This window comes from Malania oleifera, chromosome 11, assembly GCF_029873635.1.
Source record: "Malania oleifera isolate guangnan ecotype guangnan chromosome 11, ASM2987363v1, whole genome shotgun sequence".
NCBI lineage: Eukaryota > Viridiplantae > Streptophyta > Magnoliopsida > Santalales > Ximeniaceae > Malania > Malania oleifera.
In genome coordinates this window covers 68,747,580-68,768,943 of record NC_080427.1, presented here as the reverse complement: position 1 = coordinate 68,768,943, position 21,364 = coordinate 68,747,580, and the positions used below count along the sequence as shown (strand labels likewise).

General features: G+C 36.2%; 1 protein-coding gene across 1 annotated transcript in view; it reads right to left on the bottom strand.

Annotated features, from left to right (window-relative positions):
* LOC131143469 (uncharacterized) overlaps window positions 1–21,364 on the bottom strand; it is a 79,813-nt gene that overhangs the window by 46,400 nt on the left and 12,049 nt on the right. Inside the window, exons 2-4 of the mRNA XM_058091788.1 lie at window positions 19,318–19,448; window positions 11,857–11,941; window positions 5,516–5,569 (exon numbers count right to left, since the gene is read on the bottom strand). Of these exons, the coding sequence (XP_057947771.1) occupies window positions 5,516–5,569; window positions 11,857–11,941; window positions 19,318–19,448 (270 nt within the window). The remainder of the gene's footprint in view (window positions 1–5,515; window positions 5,570–11,856; window positions 11,942–19,317; window positions 19,449–21,364) is intronic.

The following is a 21,364-nucleotide window of genomic DNA, read 5'->3' as shown; positions in this document are numbered from 1 at the left end:
AAGAGTGTGAAATACAACCAAAAAAATTACAAATACAAAAAAATTACAAAAATAATTACGGAAGCAGTACCCGCCAATCCCTAACAAGATCGGGCAGCAGCAAGCCCCTAAAAACCCGAAAGAATGCACCTGTAGAGAGGCTAAAAGACCACTCTATCCCACAACATTTCTTTTGACCCAAAAGCCCTAATTATTATGTAGTTTCCGCATATTGCCATTTTAACATGGCATCTGCCTAGCAAAAAATATATATATATATTTATATTTAACATGGTATCAGAACAAAGACCCGAGACCTAAAACCATACATAGCTGCTGCTTCCAACAAACTAAACCTACATATCTCAGCCCCATGCCTCTCTGTCATCCCAACCGAGTAGTGTGTACCTAGGGAAGCCAGAATTGATGTCAAACCTGCTAAAAAATCGTCTAACGTCACCACCAATTTGGTTCAGCTAATCTCCCATGTTTCTGAGAAAGCCAACACCAGCCACCCTTAAACCTTGCCATCCCCAAAAGGCCATCTCCAGCAACTGCCTCATGCATCAATTGCTCAGAGTCAAGGCTGTGCTGCCTTGGCAGCCTTTGGGTAGGGGGAATCATGGAAATGGGGGCTTTGGGTGGAGGAGCAAAGGAAAAGAAGAGAGAATGGAGTGTTGATAGGAAGGGGAAAGTGGTAAAGTAGCAGAGAGGCAAGAAGGGGACAAGGCCAGAATCCATGGCAGATTCCCAACCAAAATTGCAGGCTGAAACGGAGAGGACAGCAAGGATGTGCGAGAAGACAATGTTTTTTTAAAAATGAATAGTGCATTAGTGGAACAGCACTGTTGCGCCTTGTGGATGCACGCTCCTGAGCATGAGCACCAGTGCGGGCACATGCATCCATGCACTGGTCTATTTCTACTTTAAAATTTTCATGCTCAAAAGGATGTCGTTTAGCTTCATGCCACACACATGCGCAGATGCGCCTAAGCAAGGTGGTCACACGTAGATACATGTGGCCAAATGCTGATTTTTTTTTTTTTTTTAAGAACTATTTTAATTTACCAAATTAAAGAAAATGAGAAACGGGGCCCAACGAAAATACCCAAAAATTCTAGAAAAGTCCAAAGAGGTTAACAAAAGCAAGAAAAAGAGAAAACCCCTAGAACAAAATAGGGGGTTTCTTGATTTTTGTGCAAAAATCCCACAACCTCCCCGGAGTGTTCAAACAGTTTTCTAGACCACCTTCATCGAAATGACCAAAAAGGAGTAAAAAGGCCTCGAAATTACAAAAATTAGGCAGAGAGAGAGGACAACTAGGGTTTGTGTCCCCATTTTCGGTGTAGTATCTAAGGCTAGCCCGGATAGAGTTCAATGCTGCCAAGTATCAGTTGTAGTTCTCTTTGTGAAGCCATCAAAACCACCCCCAATACAATACAGTCAATGCACGCCAATATAGGGACTAAATAGCATAGAAACAGTGCAAAATCAGGCAGCACACACCAGCACAGAACAGCATTTTCAGAACTTCAAAGATCAGGAACATACAGAATTTCAAAACTTCAAAGATCCAAAACTTCAAGAGGCAACTTTGACAACCGAACTGAAGTTACAATATCCTTGGAGGAATTACTTGACCATGAAGTATAGGGCAAACCACAATAAAGCACCACAGGCACTTAATAAACAACCTAACAGCAGCAACTACAAGCGTTATGGATGGCAACAACTAGAAGCAAGTGCAGGCAAGAACATGAAAAAGAGCCATCGAACAACAATTGAAACCAACCAACAACTAAAACAAGACTGCAAGCAATCAATCACAAACACTCTCAGCATGAAAATGGTGTGATCAAGCCACAACCAAACAATGGAACAGCAGAACAACAGCAGCAGCAATGTACCAGAAATAGAGTTCAACTCACTTCGTATTAGCAAACCACCACAAAAGCACACTGCATCCTTGACACAGCATCTTGTCAAGGATGCTGCACAGCCTAATTGATAAGAAGAGTGTCCCTAAACAACTCTCAAACTAAACAGAAAATTAGATTTGAGAATCAATTAGGGAAAGACAAGGAAAAAAAAATGGAAAACAGAGTATTCAAAATAAACTCAGATAAATCAGATTTAGAGGAGATCAACACTCTGATACCATGTTGTAAAACTAGAGATGGAGAAGAGAAAAAGTGAAGAGAAGAGGAGAAGAAGAAAAGAACAAGAAAAAACAGGCGGCAGTTCCTACAGCATGTGAACAGCTCCAGGTATGCCCTAACGTATTATTAATAAAAAGGAATGAAAGACAAAAGTGCCCCCACGCAAACCCTACAGCATGTGTACAGCTCCAGGTATGCCCTAACATATTATTAATAAAAAGGAATGAAAGACAAAAGTATCCCCACGCAAACCACATACAACAACAACAATAAAACCAAGCCTTAGTCCTACTAGGTAGCGTCGGCTATATGAATCCTTTTCCGCCAATTTATGCGATCATGAACCATTTCTTTTGATAGATTCAAGGATATTAAATCCTTACTCACTTTCTCCTCTCAAGTTATTTTAGGTCTACCCCTACCCCTTCTAATGCCCTTCACAGTAACCAAGTCACTCTTCCTCATAGGTGCGCTATGTGGCCTACGTTGCAGGTGTCCATACCATCTGAGTCGTCCCTCCCTTATCTTATCTTTTATAGGAGCTACACCTAACTTACCACGAATATGTTCATTCTTTAATTTATCTTTCAATGTTATACCACTCATCCATCTAAGCATTCTCATCTTGACAACTTTTACTTTTTGGATATTATGTTTCTTCGTCGCCCAACATTCTATTCCATATAGCATAGCTGGTCTTATAGCTGCCCCATAAAACTTCCCTTTCAATTTTAAGGGTATTCTACGATCACAGAGTATACTTGAAGCATTTCTCCATTTTACTCAACCTGCTTTAACTCTATGCATTACATCATCTTCAATTTCTCCTTCAGCTTGCATAATAGATCCAAGGTATCGAAATCTACAAGTGCTATTTATTTCTTCAACATCAAGTTTAACTTTGTCTCCAATATTCCTCCTGTCATTACTAAAATTACATTTCATATATTTTGTCTTATTTCTACTTATCCTAATGTCTCTAGATTCCAAAGCTTCTCTCCATAATTCTAACTCAGCCTCTACTCTGTCCCTAGTTTCGTCAATTAATACAATATCATCTGCAAACAACATACACCATGGAACCTCCTTTTGAATACTCTTAGTCAATTGGTCCATCACTAAAGCAAAAGGATAAAAACTCAAAGCAGATCCTTGATGTACACCTATGGTGATTGGAAATTCTCTAGTTTCTCCATCTATAGTCCTTACGCTAGTCATTACTCCATCGTACATATCCTTAATGACATCAGCATACCTACTACATACACCTTTTTTTTCTAAAACTCACCATAGAACTTCCCTAGGTATCCTATCATATGCTTTCTCAAGGTCAATAAATATCATATACAAGTCCCTCTTCTTTTCCCTAAACTTTTCCATTAATCTTCTTAAAAGATAAATAGCTTATGTGGTAGATCTCTCAGGCATAAAACCAAATTGATTTTCTGAGACCTTCGTTTCTAACCTTAATCTTTGTTCAACTACCCTTTCCCATAGTTTCATCGTATGACTCATAAGTTTAATTCCACGACAGTTATTACAATTTTGAATATCTCCTTTATTTTTTGTATATATAGGTATTAAAGTGCTTTTTCTCCATTCATCTGGAATTTTCTTAGTTTTTACAATTGTTTTAAATAAATTAGTTAACCATATAATTCCATTATCACCTAAGCATTTCCAAACTTCAATTGGGATGTTATCTGATCCCATAGCTTTTCCATTTTTCATTTTTTTTAGTGCAAACTTAATTTTGTTAACTCTAATTTTGCGAATAAATCTCATATTTTTAGTTTTTTCCTCATTTGACAATTCTAAGTTTAAGCCTTCTATTTGGTTTTCATTAAACAACTTACTAAAGTAACTTCGCCACCTTTCTTTAATGTCTTCGTCCTTAACCAAGACAATATCATCCTCACTTTTTATACATTTTACATTTCCTAAGTCCACACTCTTCCTTTCTCTAACTTTAGCAAGTTTAAATATATCTCTTTCCTCTTCTCTTGTACCTAATCTATCATACGTATTAAATAATCTATATTAAGCTTCACTAATGGCCTTTTTTGCATCTTTTCTTGCCTCCTTATATTTTTCAAAGTTATCTCTGTTTCTACATTTTTGCCACGTTTTATACCAAATTCTTTGTCTTTATGATTTTTTGTACATCTTTATCCCACCACCAACTTTCTTTGCTATTCGAGAATCTTGCCCTTGATTCACCTAAAATCTCTTTTGCTATCTTTTTAATAGAGCTAGCTAATCTATTCCAAAGAGTATTTGTATCTATCCCATCCTCTATAGTCCAATCCCCATCTGTGATTATTTTATCTTTAAATTTTATTATATTTTCTCCTTTTAGGTTCCACTATCTAGTTCTCTTACATTGGTTTATTTTATTATTTTTCTTCCATTTTTTAATACATATATCTAACACTAAGACTCTATGTTGTGTGGTTAGGTTTTCACCTAGAATAACTTTACAATCCTTGCATGATAAACGATCTACCCTCCTAGTTAAAAAAAATCTATTTGACTTCTATTTTGTCCACTTTTAAAGGTTATTAAGTGTTGTTCCCTCTTCTTAAAGCAAGTATTCATTATACTGAAATCATATGACATAGCAAAGTCTAAGATCATCTCCCCAAACTCATTTTTGTCTCCATATCCATATCCTCTATGTATCCTCTCATAATTTTCATTATCTCTTCCAACGTGTCCATTCAGATCTCCTGCTATAAATATTTTCTCAGTCCCTGGTATGCCTTGTATAATACTATCCATATCTTGTCAAAATTGTCTCTTAAGATTTTCTGCTAAGCCGACTTGAGCATAAGCACTAATGATATTTATTATCTCTTGTCCTAATACCATCTTGATTTTTATAATTCTATCCCCTACTCTAGTTACATCCACAACGCTATCTTTTAAGTTTTTGTCTATAATAATGCCTACTCCATTCTTATGTTTTTCTTTTCCAGTGTACTAAAGTTTAAATCCTGATTTATCAATTTCTCTAGCTTTCTCCCCCACCCACTTAGTTTACTACTAATTTCTATTTTCTTCTAAAATCAAATTTGAAAATGAAATTTACATCGATATTTTTTAAGTTTTGAAACTTCAAAAGTTTAGCCGAAATCAAGATTTAAAACCTTGGTCCAAACACTAAGTAAAGCATACTTCTTTTGCCCAATGAAATTCTTTTTTTTTTTTTTTAATAAAAATAATAGAAATAATTCCTTATGCAAAAGAATTAAATGGTAAGAAGGAACTTGAGAACACATATACAGTAGTTCAACAAATTTCCCAACAATCAAACAGTACATTGATATGAAAAAGGAGCAGAAAATGCAAATTTCATAATCATAAAGAATTGATACCTGAATATCATTATCATTCGAGATGCCAACCAAAGCACCCTTGTTTTCCAGAAACTGCAAAGATGGAAGTGCACATCAACAAAATTTCTAGGAGAATGGACACTGAAATTTTGTTAGAAACACCTCAGCAAGAATCAACAAATGGACTCATAAATTGCTTTCTTATGCTGAAAGATTGCAATTAATCAGAACAGTACTATACAGCATCAACTATCCAAGCTTATTGGGCATCATCTATCCTTTTTTCCCAAGCTGAGATATATGAGTTAAAAAAAAAATTCAAAGCTTTCTTTTGGAAAAGCAATGAATGGAATACCAGTTGTAAATTGAAATGGAAGGAGGTCTACAAGCCAATTAAAGAAAGTGGTCTTGGGATTAAATTGATCTAAGAATGGAACAAAGCAGGAATGATTAAACTAATATGGCAGTTATGCAATTCTAAGGAGGTCCTTTGGGTAATATGGATTCATACTTATTTAGGAAAAGAATTTCTAGGCAGTGAGTGAAAATTCCAGAGACGCTACGATATGGAAGAAGATATTGAAAATTAGAGCTCTGGTGTATTCACACATCAAACATACTGGTAAAGAATATCTGCATTCTATATGATAACTGGCATCACAGTCCATTACTTCAGCATTGTGGTAATCATCCACAGATTGATCTTGGAATAACAAAGTTTGCATAACCAGCAGATTTAATCAATAATCAAGAACGGAATTGGCGAAGGAGGGTAACTCAGAATATTACAACACTAAAGAATTTTATTCCTTTCTACCCTGATTTCAGAAATGAGGATAAAAGATCAGTTGGGAACTAAAGACATAGAAATATTTTCCATCTCCTTAGCCTGGGATTCAATAAGAGAAAAAAGGCCTATCACTCCTCGGGCTAACCTCATCTGGATTCTGGACTAAACATTCTATTCCCAAACACTCTTTCATATGCTGGCTTGCTATTAGAGATATATTACCTACTGTGGAAAAGTTAGTAAAATGGGGAAAACTGAATGATGCCGAATGCAGATTATATGAATCTGCTGCTCAAATAATGAATCAACTTTTTTTAGTTAGTAAAATGTGGGAAAACCGTGTATAATTAGTTAGCTATTTTAGGATATTCTTTTAATAACAGATTGTATCCTTAGAATTAGGCCTATACAACTAAGTTTCCTATTCTGTTAGGGTGTCCCATAAATCATGGGATTTGATTTATTAATTCACTTTTTAGGAATGCTAGGATTGTTGTTATATTCACATGTAATGTTCAGATCAACACATAATTCTTTTCAATTTTCGACATGGTATCAGAGCCAAATTAGGCTCCTTAGGGTTTCAATTTTTTTTTCAGCCTTCATCGCTGATATTTCCAGCCTTCATTGCTGGTTTCTTCCTGTCTTTGCAGTCCTCTGTTCTACTCTATTTTTTGAGCTCGTGCACCTCTGTTTCTGCCAAACAGGGCTTGTTTCATCAAAGCCTTAAAAACTTCTGTTTGCCTTCATTGCCAATTTTTCTCTTATGTGGGTTTCACTTTTGCCCAGTCGTCATCATCATTTCTGCTTTTGGCTGACATCATCATTGATTAGCTGATTGTTCAAGCCTTCAAGATGTCAGAAATCGTGAAGACTACTACTACAGCTCAATCAGAAGAGGTAATCCGACCCCAACAAGAAGGAGAGTTGCAGAATATTCACACCTCCTACAAGTTAGATGGAAAGAACAACCTTAAGTGGTCTCAACTCATTCACACAGTGTTGAAAGGCAAGGGAAAGATTAGCCATCTCACAGGTACAGGTCCTAAACCAGGGGATCCTAAGTTTGAAGCATGGGATGAAGAAGACTCTTTGATCATGGCGTGGTTGTGGAATTCCATGAATAAGTGACACATGCATGTTTTTGGCTACTGCAAAGAACATCTGGGATGCGATTCAGCAAACCTATTCCAAAGCTAATGATGCGGCACAAGTGTACGAGGTCAAGGTAAAAACTATGGCTGCAAAACAAGGGAATAAAACAGTCACTGAATATGCGAATCAACTGAAATCCTTATGGCAGGAATTGGTTCACTACTGGGTGATAAAAGCAAAATGCTCCGATGATGCAGCGGTTCTAAAGGCCTTTATTGAACAGGATGGGGTGTATGATTTTCTGGTTGGACTTAATCCAGAATTTGATCAAGTGAGGATACAGATCTTGGGAAGCCGGAGGTTCCAAGCTTTAACGAAGTAATGGCTATAATCCGAATTGAAGAAAGTAGAAGAAGGTTGATGCTTGAACCACAAATCACTGATAGTTCGGCTATGGTGGCTAGTGGTAACAATAAATCAGCCACAAACATGGAGAGAGGAGCAACACTTGAAGGAGAAAAAAGTGGCCAGCCGAAAACCCAAAATCGTGACGGATTATGGTGCACTTACTGCAAGAAGTCTCATCACACCCTTGAAAAATGCTGGAAACTTCATGGAAAGCCTCCAAGCCGAGAATGGGGCCAAAAAGGAGGACAACCACGGAACAATGGACAAGTCCACATTGCTGCAGGACCACAAGGTGAATCGACATCACAGGAGCTGAGTAGTTTCAACCAAGAAGAGATTGAGAGGCTGAGATCACTTATCAACAGTCTTGGGAAACCTGAAGGATCTCCAGGTACTTGTTCTTTGGCATATTCAGGTGAGCTTCCATCTTCTATTGGATTAAATGTCTCAGATAAAACCTTTACCAGGAACAACCGATAATATGACCCATTTATCCAATATTTTTTCAACCTATACTCCATGCCCAAGCAGTAGGAAAATAGCCACAGCAGATGGATCCTTGACCACTGTAGCTGGTTTTGGGGATGTGAAAATGAGACCATCAGTAACTTTGAAAAATGTCCTTCATGTTCCTAAATTGTCCACAAATCTGGTCTCTATACATAAACTCACTCAAGATTTATGTTGTAATGTAATTTTTGACAGTAGTAATTGTATATTTCAGAACATGGATTTGGGGAAGATGATTGGACGTGCTAGCGAAAGTAATAGCCTCTACTATCTTGAAACACCAAGTCAATTGCACATGACCAAGGAGAGATTATCTTCTTCCTTTATGTCAGTTCCAATAAAGAAAAAATTTTACTTCATCATTGCCGATTTGGACATCCATTGTTTAGGGTTATCAAAGTTATGTTTCCTTCCTTGTTTAAGGATTTAGATGTTGAAAACTTTCAGTGTGAGGTATGTGAACTTGCTAAACACAAGTGTGTACCTTTTCCAATTAGTTACAAAAGAAGCTCAATTCCTTTCTATCTTATTCACAATGATATTTGGGGTCCATCTACTGTTTCTAATGTTTCTGGGGCAAGATGGTTTGTTTCTTTCATTGATGATTGCACTCGTGTTACCTGGATTTTCCTGCTTAAACATAAGTTTGATGTTAGTATTGTGTTCCCAAATTTCTATTCCATGATCAAAAACCAATTTGGGGTCAATATCAAAAGGTTTAGGTTAGATAATGCTAGGGACTATTTCAATCAAATTCTTACCCCACATTTTCAGACAGAAGGAATAGTACATGAGTCATCTTGTGTCAATACCCCACAAGAAAACGGCGTAGCAGAGAGGAAAAATGGCCATCTCCTTGAAAAAACCAGAGTTTTGTTGTTTCAAAAAAAATGTGTCTAAGGTTTTTTAGGGGGAAGCAGTTCTGACAGCCACTCATCTAATAAATCGTTTGCCTTCAAGAGTCTTGGGTTTCAAGAGTCCTATGGACATACTTTCCACATTCTACCTAGACCTAACCACTACAAACAACCTTGTTCCTAGGATTTTTGGGTGTGTGTCATTTGTCCATGTTCATAGTCACAACAGGGGGAAATTAGATCTGAGGGCTCTAAAATGTGTCTTTGTGGGCTATTCTTCGACTCAAAAAGGATATAAGTGTTACCACCCTCCGTCAAAGAAATTCTATGTCTCAGTGGATGTTACATTCAATGAACAAGAGTCTTATTTCACTAATCCTTATTCAGGGGGAGAATTCAACTAGGGAAGATAAGGAAGATTTTTTGCTTGATTTGCCATCAATTCCTATGTCTAAAACCTCAAACCTTATAATTGTACCTCCTTGTTCATCTTGTTCCAACCATGTACCTAAGAGTCCTTCTGAACCTGTGCTTGAAACACCAAATGAACCCAAAGAAAAGACCGATTCTGCTCCTAGAAATACCATATTTGGCAAGGTGTTCACAAGAAGGAAGATGGCTGTTCCTGAACCAATGCAGGTCCAAGAGTCCAACTCAGATCGTTTCAATGAGGTAACAATTGTTAACCATCCATTGCAAGATGAAACTGAATCTCATGTTGATAATGATGACCAAGACCTTCCAATTTCCATTAGGAAAGGAACTCGAAAATGCACAAAGCAACCATTGTACCCTCTTGCACATTTTTTGTCGTTTAAGAATTTTTCACCATCCCATAGAGCCTTTCTTGTAAGCCTAAATACCATCACCATTCCTACCACATTATCTGAGGCTTTGTCCAATGGAAAATGGAGACATGCTATGAATGTGGAGATGGAGGCATTGGAAAAGAACAAGACTTGGGAGTTGGTGAAGTTACCGGCAGGAAAGAAACCAGTGGGCTGTAAGTGGGTATATACGGTGAAGTATAGGGCAGATGGATCGATTGAGAGATACAAGACGTGGTTGGTAGCCAAGGGGTATACTCAAACCTATGGGATTGATAATTTAGAGACCTTTGCTCCTGTTGCAAAGATGAACACGGTTAGAGTATTATTATCACTAGCAGGCAGCAGCTAATTATGGTTGGGAGTGGCAACAATTTGATGTCAAGAATGCTTTCTGACATGGGGAACTAGAGGAAGAGATTTATATGCAAGTTCCACCGGGATATGGAAAGAATTTGGCTGCTCACACTATGTGCAAATTGAAAAAGGCACTGTATGGCCTTAAGCAATCACCACGAGCATGGTTTTGGAGATTTGCAAGAGTGATGTTGGCTATGGGATACAAACAAAGTCAAGGGGATCACACATTGTTCATTAAACACTCTCCTTCAGGGGGAGTTACAGTCCTTCTAGTGTATGTTGATGACATAATAGTGACAAGAGATGATGCTAAGGAGAAACAGGTCTTGAGTCAATATTTGGCTAAAGAGTTTGAGATTAAAGCGTTAGGGAGATTGAAGTATTTTCTCGGGATTGAGGTTGCTCACTCTAGGCAGAAAATTTTTATCTCTCAACATAAGTATGTCACAGATCTTCTCAAGGAAACTGGCAAGACAGCATGCAAACCAGCAAGTACTCCCATGGATTCTAATCTTAAACTTGGAAAAGCTGAGGAGGATGTCGCAGTAGACAAAGAAATGTATCAATGCCTGGTAGGAAGACTCATTTATTTGTCTCATACATGATAAAATATAGCATATGCAGTGAGTGTGATTAGTCAGTTTATGCATAGCCTGAAGAAAGTTCATTAACAAGCAGCCCATAGAGTACTACAGTATCTCAAGGGAACACCAGGGAAAGGTATCATGTTCAGAAGAAATGAAGGATTGGTACTTGAGGCATACACTGATGCTGATTATGCAGGATCAATTGTTGATAGAAAATCAACCTCAGGATATTGCACCTTTTTCGGTGGGAATCTTGTGACATGGAGAAGTAAAAAACAAAGTGTGGTAGCTCGGTCGAGTGCAGAGGCTGAATTCCAGACAATGGCTCAAGGTGTGTGTGAACTACTTTGGCTGAAGATCATCCTTGAAGATTTGAAGATTAAGTGGGATGGCCCTATGAGACTTTATTGAGACAACAAATCTGCAATCAGCATAGCTCATAACCCAGTACAACATGACCAGACGAAGCACATTGAAGTTGATAGACACTTTATCAAAGAAAAGTTGGAGAGTGAATTGATTTGTACACCTTACGTGTCTACACATGGTCAACTTGCTGATGTCCTTACCAAAGAGTTGAGTAGCTCTGTTTTCCAAACTATTGTTTCCAAGCTAGGAATGGAGAATACCTATTCACCAACTTGAGAGGGAGTGTGGGAAAACCGTGTATAATTAGTTAACTATTTTAGGATATTCTTTTAATAACAGATTGTATCCTTAGAATTAGGCCTATATAGCTAAGTTTCCTATTCTGTTAGGGTGTCCCATAAATCATGGGATTTGATTTATTAATTTACTTTTTAGGAATGCTAGGACTGTTGTATATATTCATATGTAATGTTCAGATCAATACATAACTCTTTTCAATTTCCGACAATATACAAATCTTATCTTTTACCCAAAAAAAACATGCAAACTTCAGAAGAAATTAGTTAAGCCAACAAACCTCTAAGAATTTGTAAGGCACTTTCTTTTCAGATTTGAGTAGTCCTTCAATATTGTCACCACCAATCACTTTTATCCTACCATCCCTGCAGTGAATGTGAAAGGAAGATATTAAAAAATCATAAGGTGCTGAGCTCTGCCCTATGTTGTCAGGCTCTAGTAAAATCTTTAGCTCAAATTGTTAAATTATGCATAGGATGCTGTCAAGCACTCCAGAATCAGATTAAATTCAAAAAGGTATTACTTCTAGACTTAAACGCTTAATGCATGGGGCCGCTTCATTCAGGCAGATCAGGCCCAAGGCCTACAACCAGGTTAGGCCAGCAGGTAAAGTATCCCAACTGCCAAGCCTGATTAGATGTCAAATGGACCAAACTATGGTCATGAAATTGCATAAACTAACCTTCAACTTAATTTTGCTTCACAAATGATAGAAGAACAGAGTTTGAAGTTTAAGATGGTTGGCCTGGTAAAGTTTTAATTTAATAAGGAGATATACCAGTTTTAGACGGCTGTATCAATGTAAAATTCAATCAATAAAAAAATAGTTTAAAACAGTAAGAATGGTTATGCCTTCAGAGTAGAATGAAGGGGCATAACAGAAAATATTGTGTTCATAACACAGTTACACAAGTATAGTTTTGTTTTTTAAAGGTAAGTCTGGCTAAATTAAGAGTGCCAATATGGAAGAGCAGTCCAGATCAGGCAAAGTTGAAATGTCTTTAAGCTTTTCATTAATTGTTTTTAAAATCTCATCATCCTTATCAAAGCATGTTTTAAGTGAGTTGGTTCAGGCCATTTATATCCACCTATTTCATTTATTGTTGTCGGCTTTTATGTTTCTTTTGGCTTAAATATTGGATATGTGTATACTTTTGGAGTTTGGGGAAAAATTGTTTCCATCTTATCAATGCTCTTCAGAAGAATCAGAATGCAGTGGCGAAGAATTATGTTTTTGTAAAAAACAAATTAATGTCCTTGATAAAGAAGACTACAAATTATTCCTTGAAATGATAGACAAAATTGAAGATCCAATTCAAAAAGGAATCTATCTTAAAAAAATAAAACAATCAAGAGAACAAGAAGTAATTCTTGACAAACCTGAAAGTTCCAACAAAATCAAAAATTTGAAAGACCAATTACTTTACCAAAGAATCCCAAGCTTTGAAGAAGAAGTTTTGGGAAAATTTAAATCAAAACCAAAGAAAACGTCAATTCAAGATTTGCAAAAGGAAATAATTCAATTGAAAGAAGAGATAAAAAGCCTTAAACAAATAACCCAAGATTTACAAGAACAAATCAATAGAAACCAAAAAAAACATCATAGTCTGTCTAAAACGGATTCAGAGGAAAACTCAGAAAATGAATCCAACAACCTAAATTCTAACAATGAGCAAAATTCCTTCACAAACTTGATAAATAAAGTCACCATTCAAAAATGGTTTTGTGAAATTGAGATCCGTATAAAATCAAATTTCTCAAAGAAATTCGTAGCCCTTATTGATACTGGGGCTGACCACAATTGTATTAGGGAAGGATTAATCCCCACAAAATATTTCCAAAAAACAACAAAAACTTTATATAGGGCAAATAAACAAAAACTTCAAATAAATTACAAAGTCCCTTTAGCAAGGGTCTGCAATCAGGGAGTTCGTTTTGAAACAAGCTTTATTCTAGTAAAAACAATTACTCACCCAGTAATAATGAAAAACAAATAAATTCAATAATACAAGAAAAAAATACCCAGCTCAATTTCTTAAAAGAAGAATTACAATATGAAAAAATGAAAAAAGGCCTTGAAAACAAAAAAGTTAAAACAAAATAATTTCGAATTTACAAGATCAAATAAACAACAAAGTATGCTCAGAATTACCAAACGCTTTCTCGCAAAGAAAAAAACACATAGAAAAATTAACCTATGAAAAAGACTTTACTGATAAAAATATTCCTACCAAGGCTAGGTCAATCCAAATGTCACTAGAGGTTTTAGAATATTGCAAAAAAGAAATACAAGATTTATTGGACAAAAATCTAATAAGAAAGTCTAAATCACACTGAAGCTGTGCGGCATTTTATGTCCAAAAAGCCTCCGAAATTGAAAAGGGTGCTTCAAGATTAGTAATAAATTATAAACCCCAAAACAAAGCCTTAAATAGGATTAGAAATCCAATAACCAATAAATCTGACCTTATCAAAAGAACTTATAACGCAAAAATATTCTCAAAGTTTGATATGAAATCAGGATTTTGGCAAATTCAAATTGCTGAAAAAAATAGGTATAAGATTGCCTTCATCATACCATTTGGGCAATATGAATGGAATGTTATGCCATTTGGATTAAAAAGTGCTCCAAGTGAATTTCATACTCACAATTCATCATCGTCTATATAGATGATGTTCTTATATTTTCCGATAATATAGATCAACATTTCAAACATCTTAAAATTTTTACTAATACTGTTAAAAGACTAAAGGTCTTGTTGTTTCGGCAAAAAAGACAATTCTCTTTCAAACTAAGATTAGATTTCTCGGGCACAACGTTGAGAATGGAACAATAATTCCGATTCATAGGAGTATTGATTTTACAAACAAATTTCTAGATGAAATTAAAGACAAAAAGCAATTACAAAGATTTTTAGGTTGTCTAAATTACATCTATGATTTTTACCAAAATCTTACAAAAGATTGCAAAGTTATGTATGACAGGTTAAAGAAAAATCCTCCACCCTGGAATCAAGACCACACGGAGGCAGTAAGAAAGATTAAAGGCAATGTTAAGAAAATACCCTGTATGGCAATTTCAAATCCAAATGCTTATAAAATTGTTGAAACTGATGCTTCTGACCTTGGATATGGAGGCATTTCAAAACAAGTCAAAGAAGGCAAAGAATAATTAATTAGATTTCATTATGGGGGGTGGAATGACACCCAACGGAGATATTCTACTATTAAAAAAGAAATCTTATCAATTGTTCTTTGTGTCTCAAAATTTCAAGATGATCTACTCAACCAGAAATTCTTACTAAGACTAGATTGTCAATCAGCAAAATATGTTTTGGAAAAAGATGTAAAGAATTTAGCCCACACACAAATATTTGCGAGATGGCAAGCCCATTTATCTATTTTTGACTTTGATATTGAACCTATTAAAGGAGAAACAAATTATCTTCTAGATTTTCTAACTCGTGAATTTTTGCAGGGATCAAGATGAATGAGCCTTCGCCACCAAAGGCCAATAAATCTAAAAATACAATTTTAGGAGCATCCAATGGATCTCCTTCCCCGGAAAATTTATCAGACTCTCCTTCAAAAAAGGCAAATTCTTCCCCTAAGAAGGAGAATGTCACGGCAATTTCCCTTTTAAATAGATTCTCTCCTTTGAAAGGAGTTTTTCATGGCAAAATTGGCAAATTCTCCCGGGCTTCATCCTCGAGACCAAGCTCTCCATTGGCAAAATTCACTTCTAAGATCTCCAAGGCAAATGTTCCATTGGCAAAATCTTCCATTGAAACCTTTCACTACATAAACAAACAATACTTTCAAAAATTTCTTCGCTGTTGAACCTTTTTTCAAGCCAAACTTAGATGCAATGAAATTTGCGGAAAAATATATTAAGGACAAATTTCATAGAATCTATGAAGATCCTAAGAAAACCCAATTATTTTATGAATTTATCCTTATTGATACTAGATCCGAAGATATCTTTGAGCAAGTTGATATAAATGATCCGGCAAAAATAGCTTTTTCAAAATTAAAAATTAACAAAGTAATATCTCCATCTGACTGGGGAAACCCTTTAAAGACAAGGAAATTTTCTTAAGACTGTGGTCCTAGTCATTTCAATTACTGGGATTATCGTGATGCTTGATTTTAGGCAATTTTACTTCAAAATAAAACTTTTTCTTTCTCTTGGTTTATCTATTTTGATAAGAACTTCTCCGGCAAAGTATCCTTCTGGTTCCACGAATGGTGGGACAAATTTGGTCCAACCGTTGAGATTTTCCCGGCAAAATTAAGATCATCATATATCTTTTAGATCGACAATCTCTCTCCTCCTGAAGAATGGATTGAATTTCCAAAACAATTTTATTCTTCAAATTTTTCAAACTTACTTGAATTTTGATGCTACAATATAATTTTTCAAATAAGCTTATCGGCAAACACCAAGTCCTCTATTTCGGAAGACAACCTTAGATTAAATGGTGGAATGGCATGAAAATTAGCCACCTCTCTAAAGAATTTCTCAAGCAATGATTCAAAGAAAATCCGAGCTTCTCAAAGACTCCAGAGTTATCCGAGCAATCTGAATTCCTCCTCACCAAATCTTAGCTCCAGGCAAAATTGGCCCAAGCCAAAGACTCCGGAAGATTTCAAGGCAATCCTCAAAACAATGGCAAACTATGCTTCCCCTGAAGATGACATCAACCATGACTTCAACTTCTTGTCATGATCAGAATAATGCATGCGTGCTTGGTGTCGGCAATATTTCCAGATGGCAGATTGCATGCGTGCTCGGTGTCGGCAATATTTTCATATGGCAGAATCCATGTGTGTTCGGCGTCAGCAATGTCAACAAAATATCGGCCATATCAAATTTTTAATGGGTGCCGACAATATTAAAAGTAATATTATGCAATGTCGGCAAAATTATTTTAAAAGTAAGTTCGATGATGGCAAGACAAAGTTTTTAAATAAACAAATGTCAGCAATCTTTTATTATAATGAAACCTTTGATGGGAGGCCGACAAGATGGGAAGCCAACAATTACAAAGATGTCGGCCATCAACAATTTTTTATTACCTTTGAAGATTCAAGAATCGGCAAAGACTTGAAGACTTCTTGTTGTCTAGAAAATGTTATTTTAATTTTAAAAACTTCGTTTAATTTTGTTTGAGTTCCGGGTCCTATTTTAAGGACCCAATATCTTCTTCCTCGGGCACAAGTTTTTCCTTCTCTCACTACCACAACTCCCTTGTAGAAAAGTTGTGAAGAACAAGTGCTCAAGTTCTTTTGCAATCCCAGTTCAAAGTTTGTTGCAATCTCAAACTTTGAACTGGGATTGCAACAAACTAGAATTGCAACAAAACTTGAGCACTCGTTCTTCACAGCTTTTCCACAAGGGAGTTGTGGTAGTGAGTGAAGGAAAAACTTGTGCCCGAAAAAGAAGATGTTGGGTTCTTAAAATAGGACCCAGAACTCAAACAAAATTAAACAAAGTTTTTAACATTAAAATAACATTTGCTAGACAACAAGAAGTCTTCAAGTCTTTGTCAGTTCTTGAATCTTCAAAGGTAATAAAATACACTATAGAGTCCTTACATCTGGAATCACTTCTCTTTTTAATCCTCCATATGTTCCTCTAGGACAAACAATTTGTTTTGAAGCAATATGACACACAAATTTATTAGTTCCCAAACCTCTAAATTGGAATGAAATTAATCTCCCAAGAGAATGGACTAAACCTAAGGTAAGCAAACCACAAATTCAAACTATATCAAATAGAAATTTTGAAGAATTCATTACATATGACTTGGGAGATTTAGGGATTAGATTTAGCAGGAATGACATAATTTTAGATGATGAGTCAAATGTGGAATTTCAAACAGCCAGAGAAAGTCTCCTCTCTAGGCAAAGATCTTTTGACCAGTATAGGAAACATACTTCAAAATTTGAAGAGTCTAGGCCATCTTCAACAAAAATTAATATTTTAGAAAAACTCAAGGAATAAAAATAGAAGACCAAATTGCCCAACCAATTTATGAAGATAATAAATCAAAAAAAAATAGTTTCTACCCATCTCAATCTAGTGTTTCCGAAATTAATGTTATAACCAAAACAAAACCATTCCAAATAAATAAGGAAAAATTAAACAAAGAATTCTTTTCAAATAAAAATAAAAGCTTAAGAGAACAATTTTTTGAAAAATTCTCAGAAGAAAAAATTGAAGGATAAGTGAAATGGAGAAACAAGGAAGAAATATATATTTCTTTGATTGGTTTTGTAATAGGAAAAAAAATTGTGACCCAATTGATAGAAAAGGAAGGATCTACAGAACAGCGACAAAAACATTTGTGGGAAATCATCCTCCAAAAGGCAAAATTCAATTTCAACACAACGAAAATGAGATAGAAGTATTGACATTTGCCAAAGCAAAAATAAAAAATCCTCACCAACCAGCAACCCAAAGTCAGTGTGACACAATAATTAAACAAAATAATTTTGCAAATGAATACCTTACAACTATAGGTGAACAAATAGATAGAATAGAAGAAAGCATTGATAAGATGGAAACAATTTTTCCCCAAACTCCAAAAGTACACACATAGCCAATATTTAAGCCAAAAGAAACACAAAATCCGACAACAATAAATAAAATAGGTGGATATAAATGGCCAGAACCAACTCACTTAAAAGCATGCTTTGATCAGGATAACAAGATTTTAAAAACAATTAATGAAAAACTTTAAGACATTCTGACCACTTCAAAGGGAATTCAAGCCTTAGATGACCAATTTGACAATATCAATAACTTTTCTACTGAGAAGTGTCTACTTGCATAGGTAGGGCACTAAATTGACAAGTTGTCGACAAAGAAAGCTAATGGGATTGATTATAGCTTCGGATAAGTTGATTGATAGGCCAAACTGAAAAATGGGCTCAAATGATGGCATTATAGCAATTGTTAGATTACCGCTTTACCTAAAAGCTTAAGCTGCTAAGTTGTAGGCCAACAAGGTATACAAACTGTAACACTCCCCTGCACAGCAGCTCAATTGCACATGGAGTGATAAATAATGCCCATTATATGGAACAAAACAATTTTTAACCACCAGGAAATAAACATGGGCAACAACAGTAGAACACAGGAATTCCTGGAAACCATTGCTCTGATACCGTGTTAGATTACCACTTATCCTAAAAACTTAAGTTGTTAGGTTGTGGACCAACAATGTGTATTTGGCTTTAACAGCAAAGTTGACAAAATCGAAAATGACTAGATGATGATGCTTGTGTTCTTAGACCAAAGAAGGAATTCTGGACTGACAAGAGCAGCCTAGCCTTGAGCTGATGCTGTTGCAAATTGAATGAAATGTGGTTGACTAAGTTTTGGAATTGCCAATTGTGCGCAATATTCTCTAGCAAAGGAAATGCAAAGACATCCCAACACCTACTTATGCATAATCAATTTGCTCCGGATCCAATAGAACTCAAGAAATCTTTATATCATCAGAATATTACACCATGCAAAGATGGACAAACGATTATGCTTTTTAATAAATTCTTTATCAAAGAATAGATGCATAGGCAGCTGACTGTGTAGCATTAATGCATTATAAGTACATATACTATTTGCTCCTTAATGCAAAGGCTAAATGCTACTCTAGCTTACATTTCTATCAAAATTATCAGCAACAGACACAGCAGTAGACAACAGTAGAAGAGGAAGAAGATCTCCACTCACAGTGTTCCAATAGCCAAGAGACCTTGAATGGGGTCAAAAGCAAGAATTGACGCAGTAGCTGGGATACCATAATGGACAGCAACTTGCAGATTCAACTCACTTGATGTCCCATTGTCATGTTGCACATTATGCTGAATAAATAAAATATTGAAACATTTTATATTAATAAATCAAGACACATGGAAAGCATACAAATAATTGTGCAAAACTTCTCCATCTACATAAAAATGTTTCCATCCATGCTGAAAAAAAATGTAAGGTGAACTAATGGTACAGAGGAGTGATAAATTAAACACAGGTATAGAACAATCTCTTGCTCAAAACCAAACCAGAAACAGTCCATAACACCTCGTTAATCAAGAAACATCAAATATAATACATCCAAGAATGTGAAGGTTAAAATGCCAGGCCACATCTGGCATCATTCCAGCCAAAACAAAAATGTTTTGAATCAAATGCCGCAGCAATATTTAAATAAAATGCCCTAGCCCATAACCTCATCTCATTTTCTAACCTTGATTTCCTTTATAAAATAAAATAAAGAAACAACAAGAAGAAGAAGCAGAATGTGAATATCTGTAGGATTTAGTGCCACAGTTGATAGTAAGCTTTATCCCAACAGGTATGCAGTTTTTTTTTTCTTTTGGTGGTTAGGCCGCCCAGAGGGGGGGTGTATTTGGCATGCTAGAAGTGATCCACAAGGCCCAAACAGAGGAGAACTGTCCACCTGAACAGCTTGAATGTAGGAAGGCTACAATCTAAGACCATGGGGACAACTCATTTAAGGACTTCCTGCGACTAGCTACTTCTTGTCAATTAGGCGGTCAGGAAGTTTGAAGCACGAGAGTCAATAATGAAAAAGTATGGAGTACTGCTTGAAAACGAAGGAAATCAGCTAGGACGCAGACTAGTGATTCGAGATACACCACATACCAAGGTCAGATAACTCCAAGGAAAACACTCTCTCCAAATTGGCCACATGTGCCACCATCAGTCTTAAATGCACCGTGACCTTGGAGCTCCTCACCCACCCCATACTTGCTTCTAATCACTTTACGTCAAAGTGATTGAATCTGAGGGAAAACATCATAACCAAAGGGAGATGTTTCTAAACACAATTTCCAAGACCTAGCCCTCCCTTAAATTTATACCTACAAAACTCATCCCATCTTACTAAATGATCCCTAAAACCCCGTACCCCAGACCACAAGAAATCCCTAATGATTTTCTCAATCTTCTTAGCGATCCCCACTGGCATTCTAAAAAAAGAGAAGTAATATACCGTGATACTAGATAAGTGGACCTGGATGGGGACCTGGGGTTGATTCTACCCCCTAAGGAAAAGAGAGCCCCCTTCCAACTGTCAAGCCTTTTAGCAACTCTCTCCAATACCGGATTCCAAAACGCACATCTAGGATTGCTCCCGAGACCCCTAGATAAGTCAAAGACCACTCTAATATACCACACCCCATAACAGAAGACTGCTCCCTAACTTTTTCCCATATTGATTTTAAGCTCCGAAATTCTCTCAAAAACATTGAGGATAAACAAAACAGTCAAAAGAAGGGTCATGATCTTCTAACAAGAAAATGGCATCATCTGCTAACTAAAGATGAGAGACCACAACTCCATCTCTCCCCACTTCCAACCCTTTCACCAACCCCCTAGCCACAACCCTATCCACCATCTTGCTCAACACATCAGTTACCAGGATGAATAGAAAAGGGGAAAGAGGATCCCCCTGTCCAATGCCTCTCGAAGCCTTGAACCAGGACTTGGGTTCCACATTCACTATTACCGAGGACAAAACATTAGACAAACAACCCCCTATCCACCTGCGCCAATGCTCACCAAAACCCTTTCTCACAAAAATTTTATCCATAAAACTCCAACTAATTCTACCATAGGCCTTCTCAAAATCCAATTTGAAAATAAAACCACTCCTTTTCCTCCTACGAATATCTTGCACTACCTCATTGGCCACTGACATAGCATCCACGATTTATCTCCTTCCCTTTTATGTTCGTCTTGATCTTCTAACAATAAA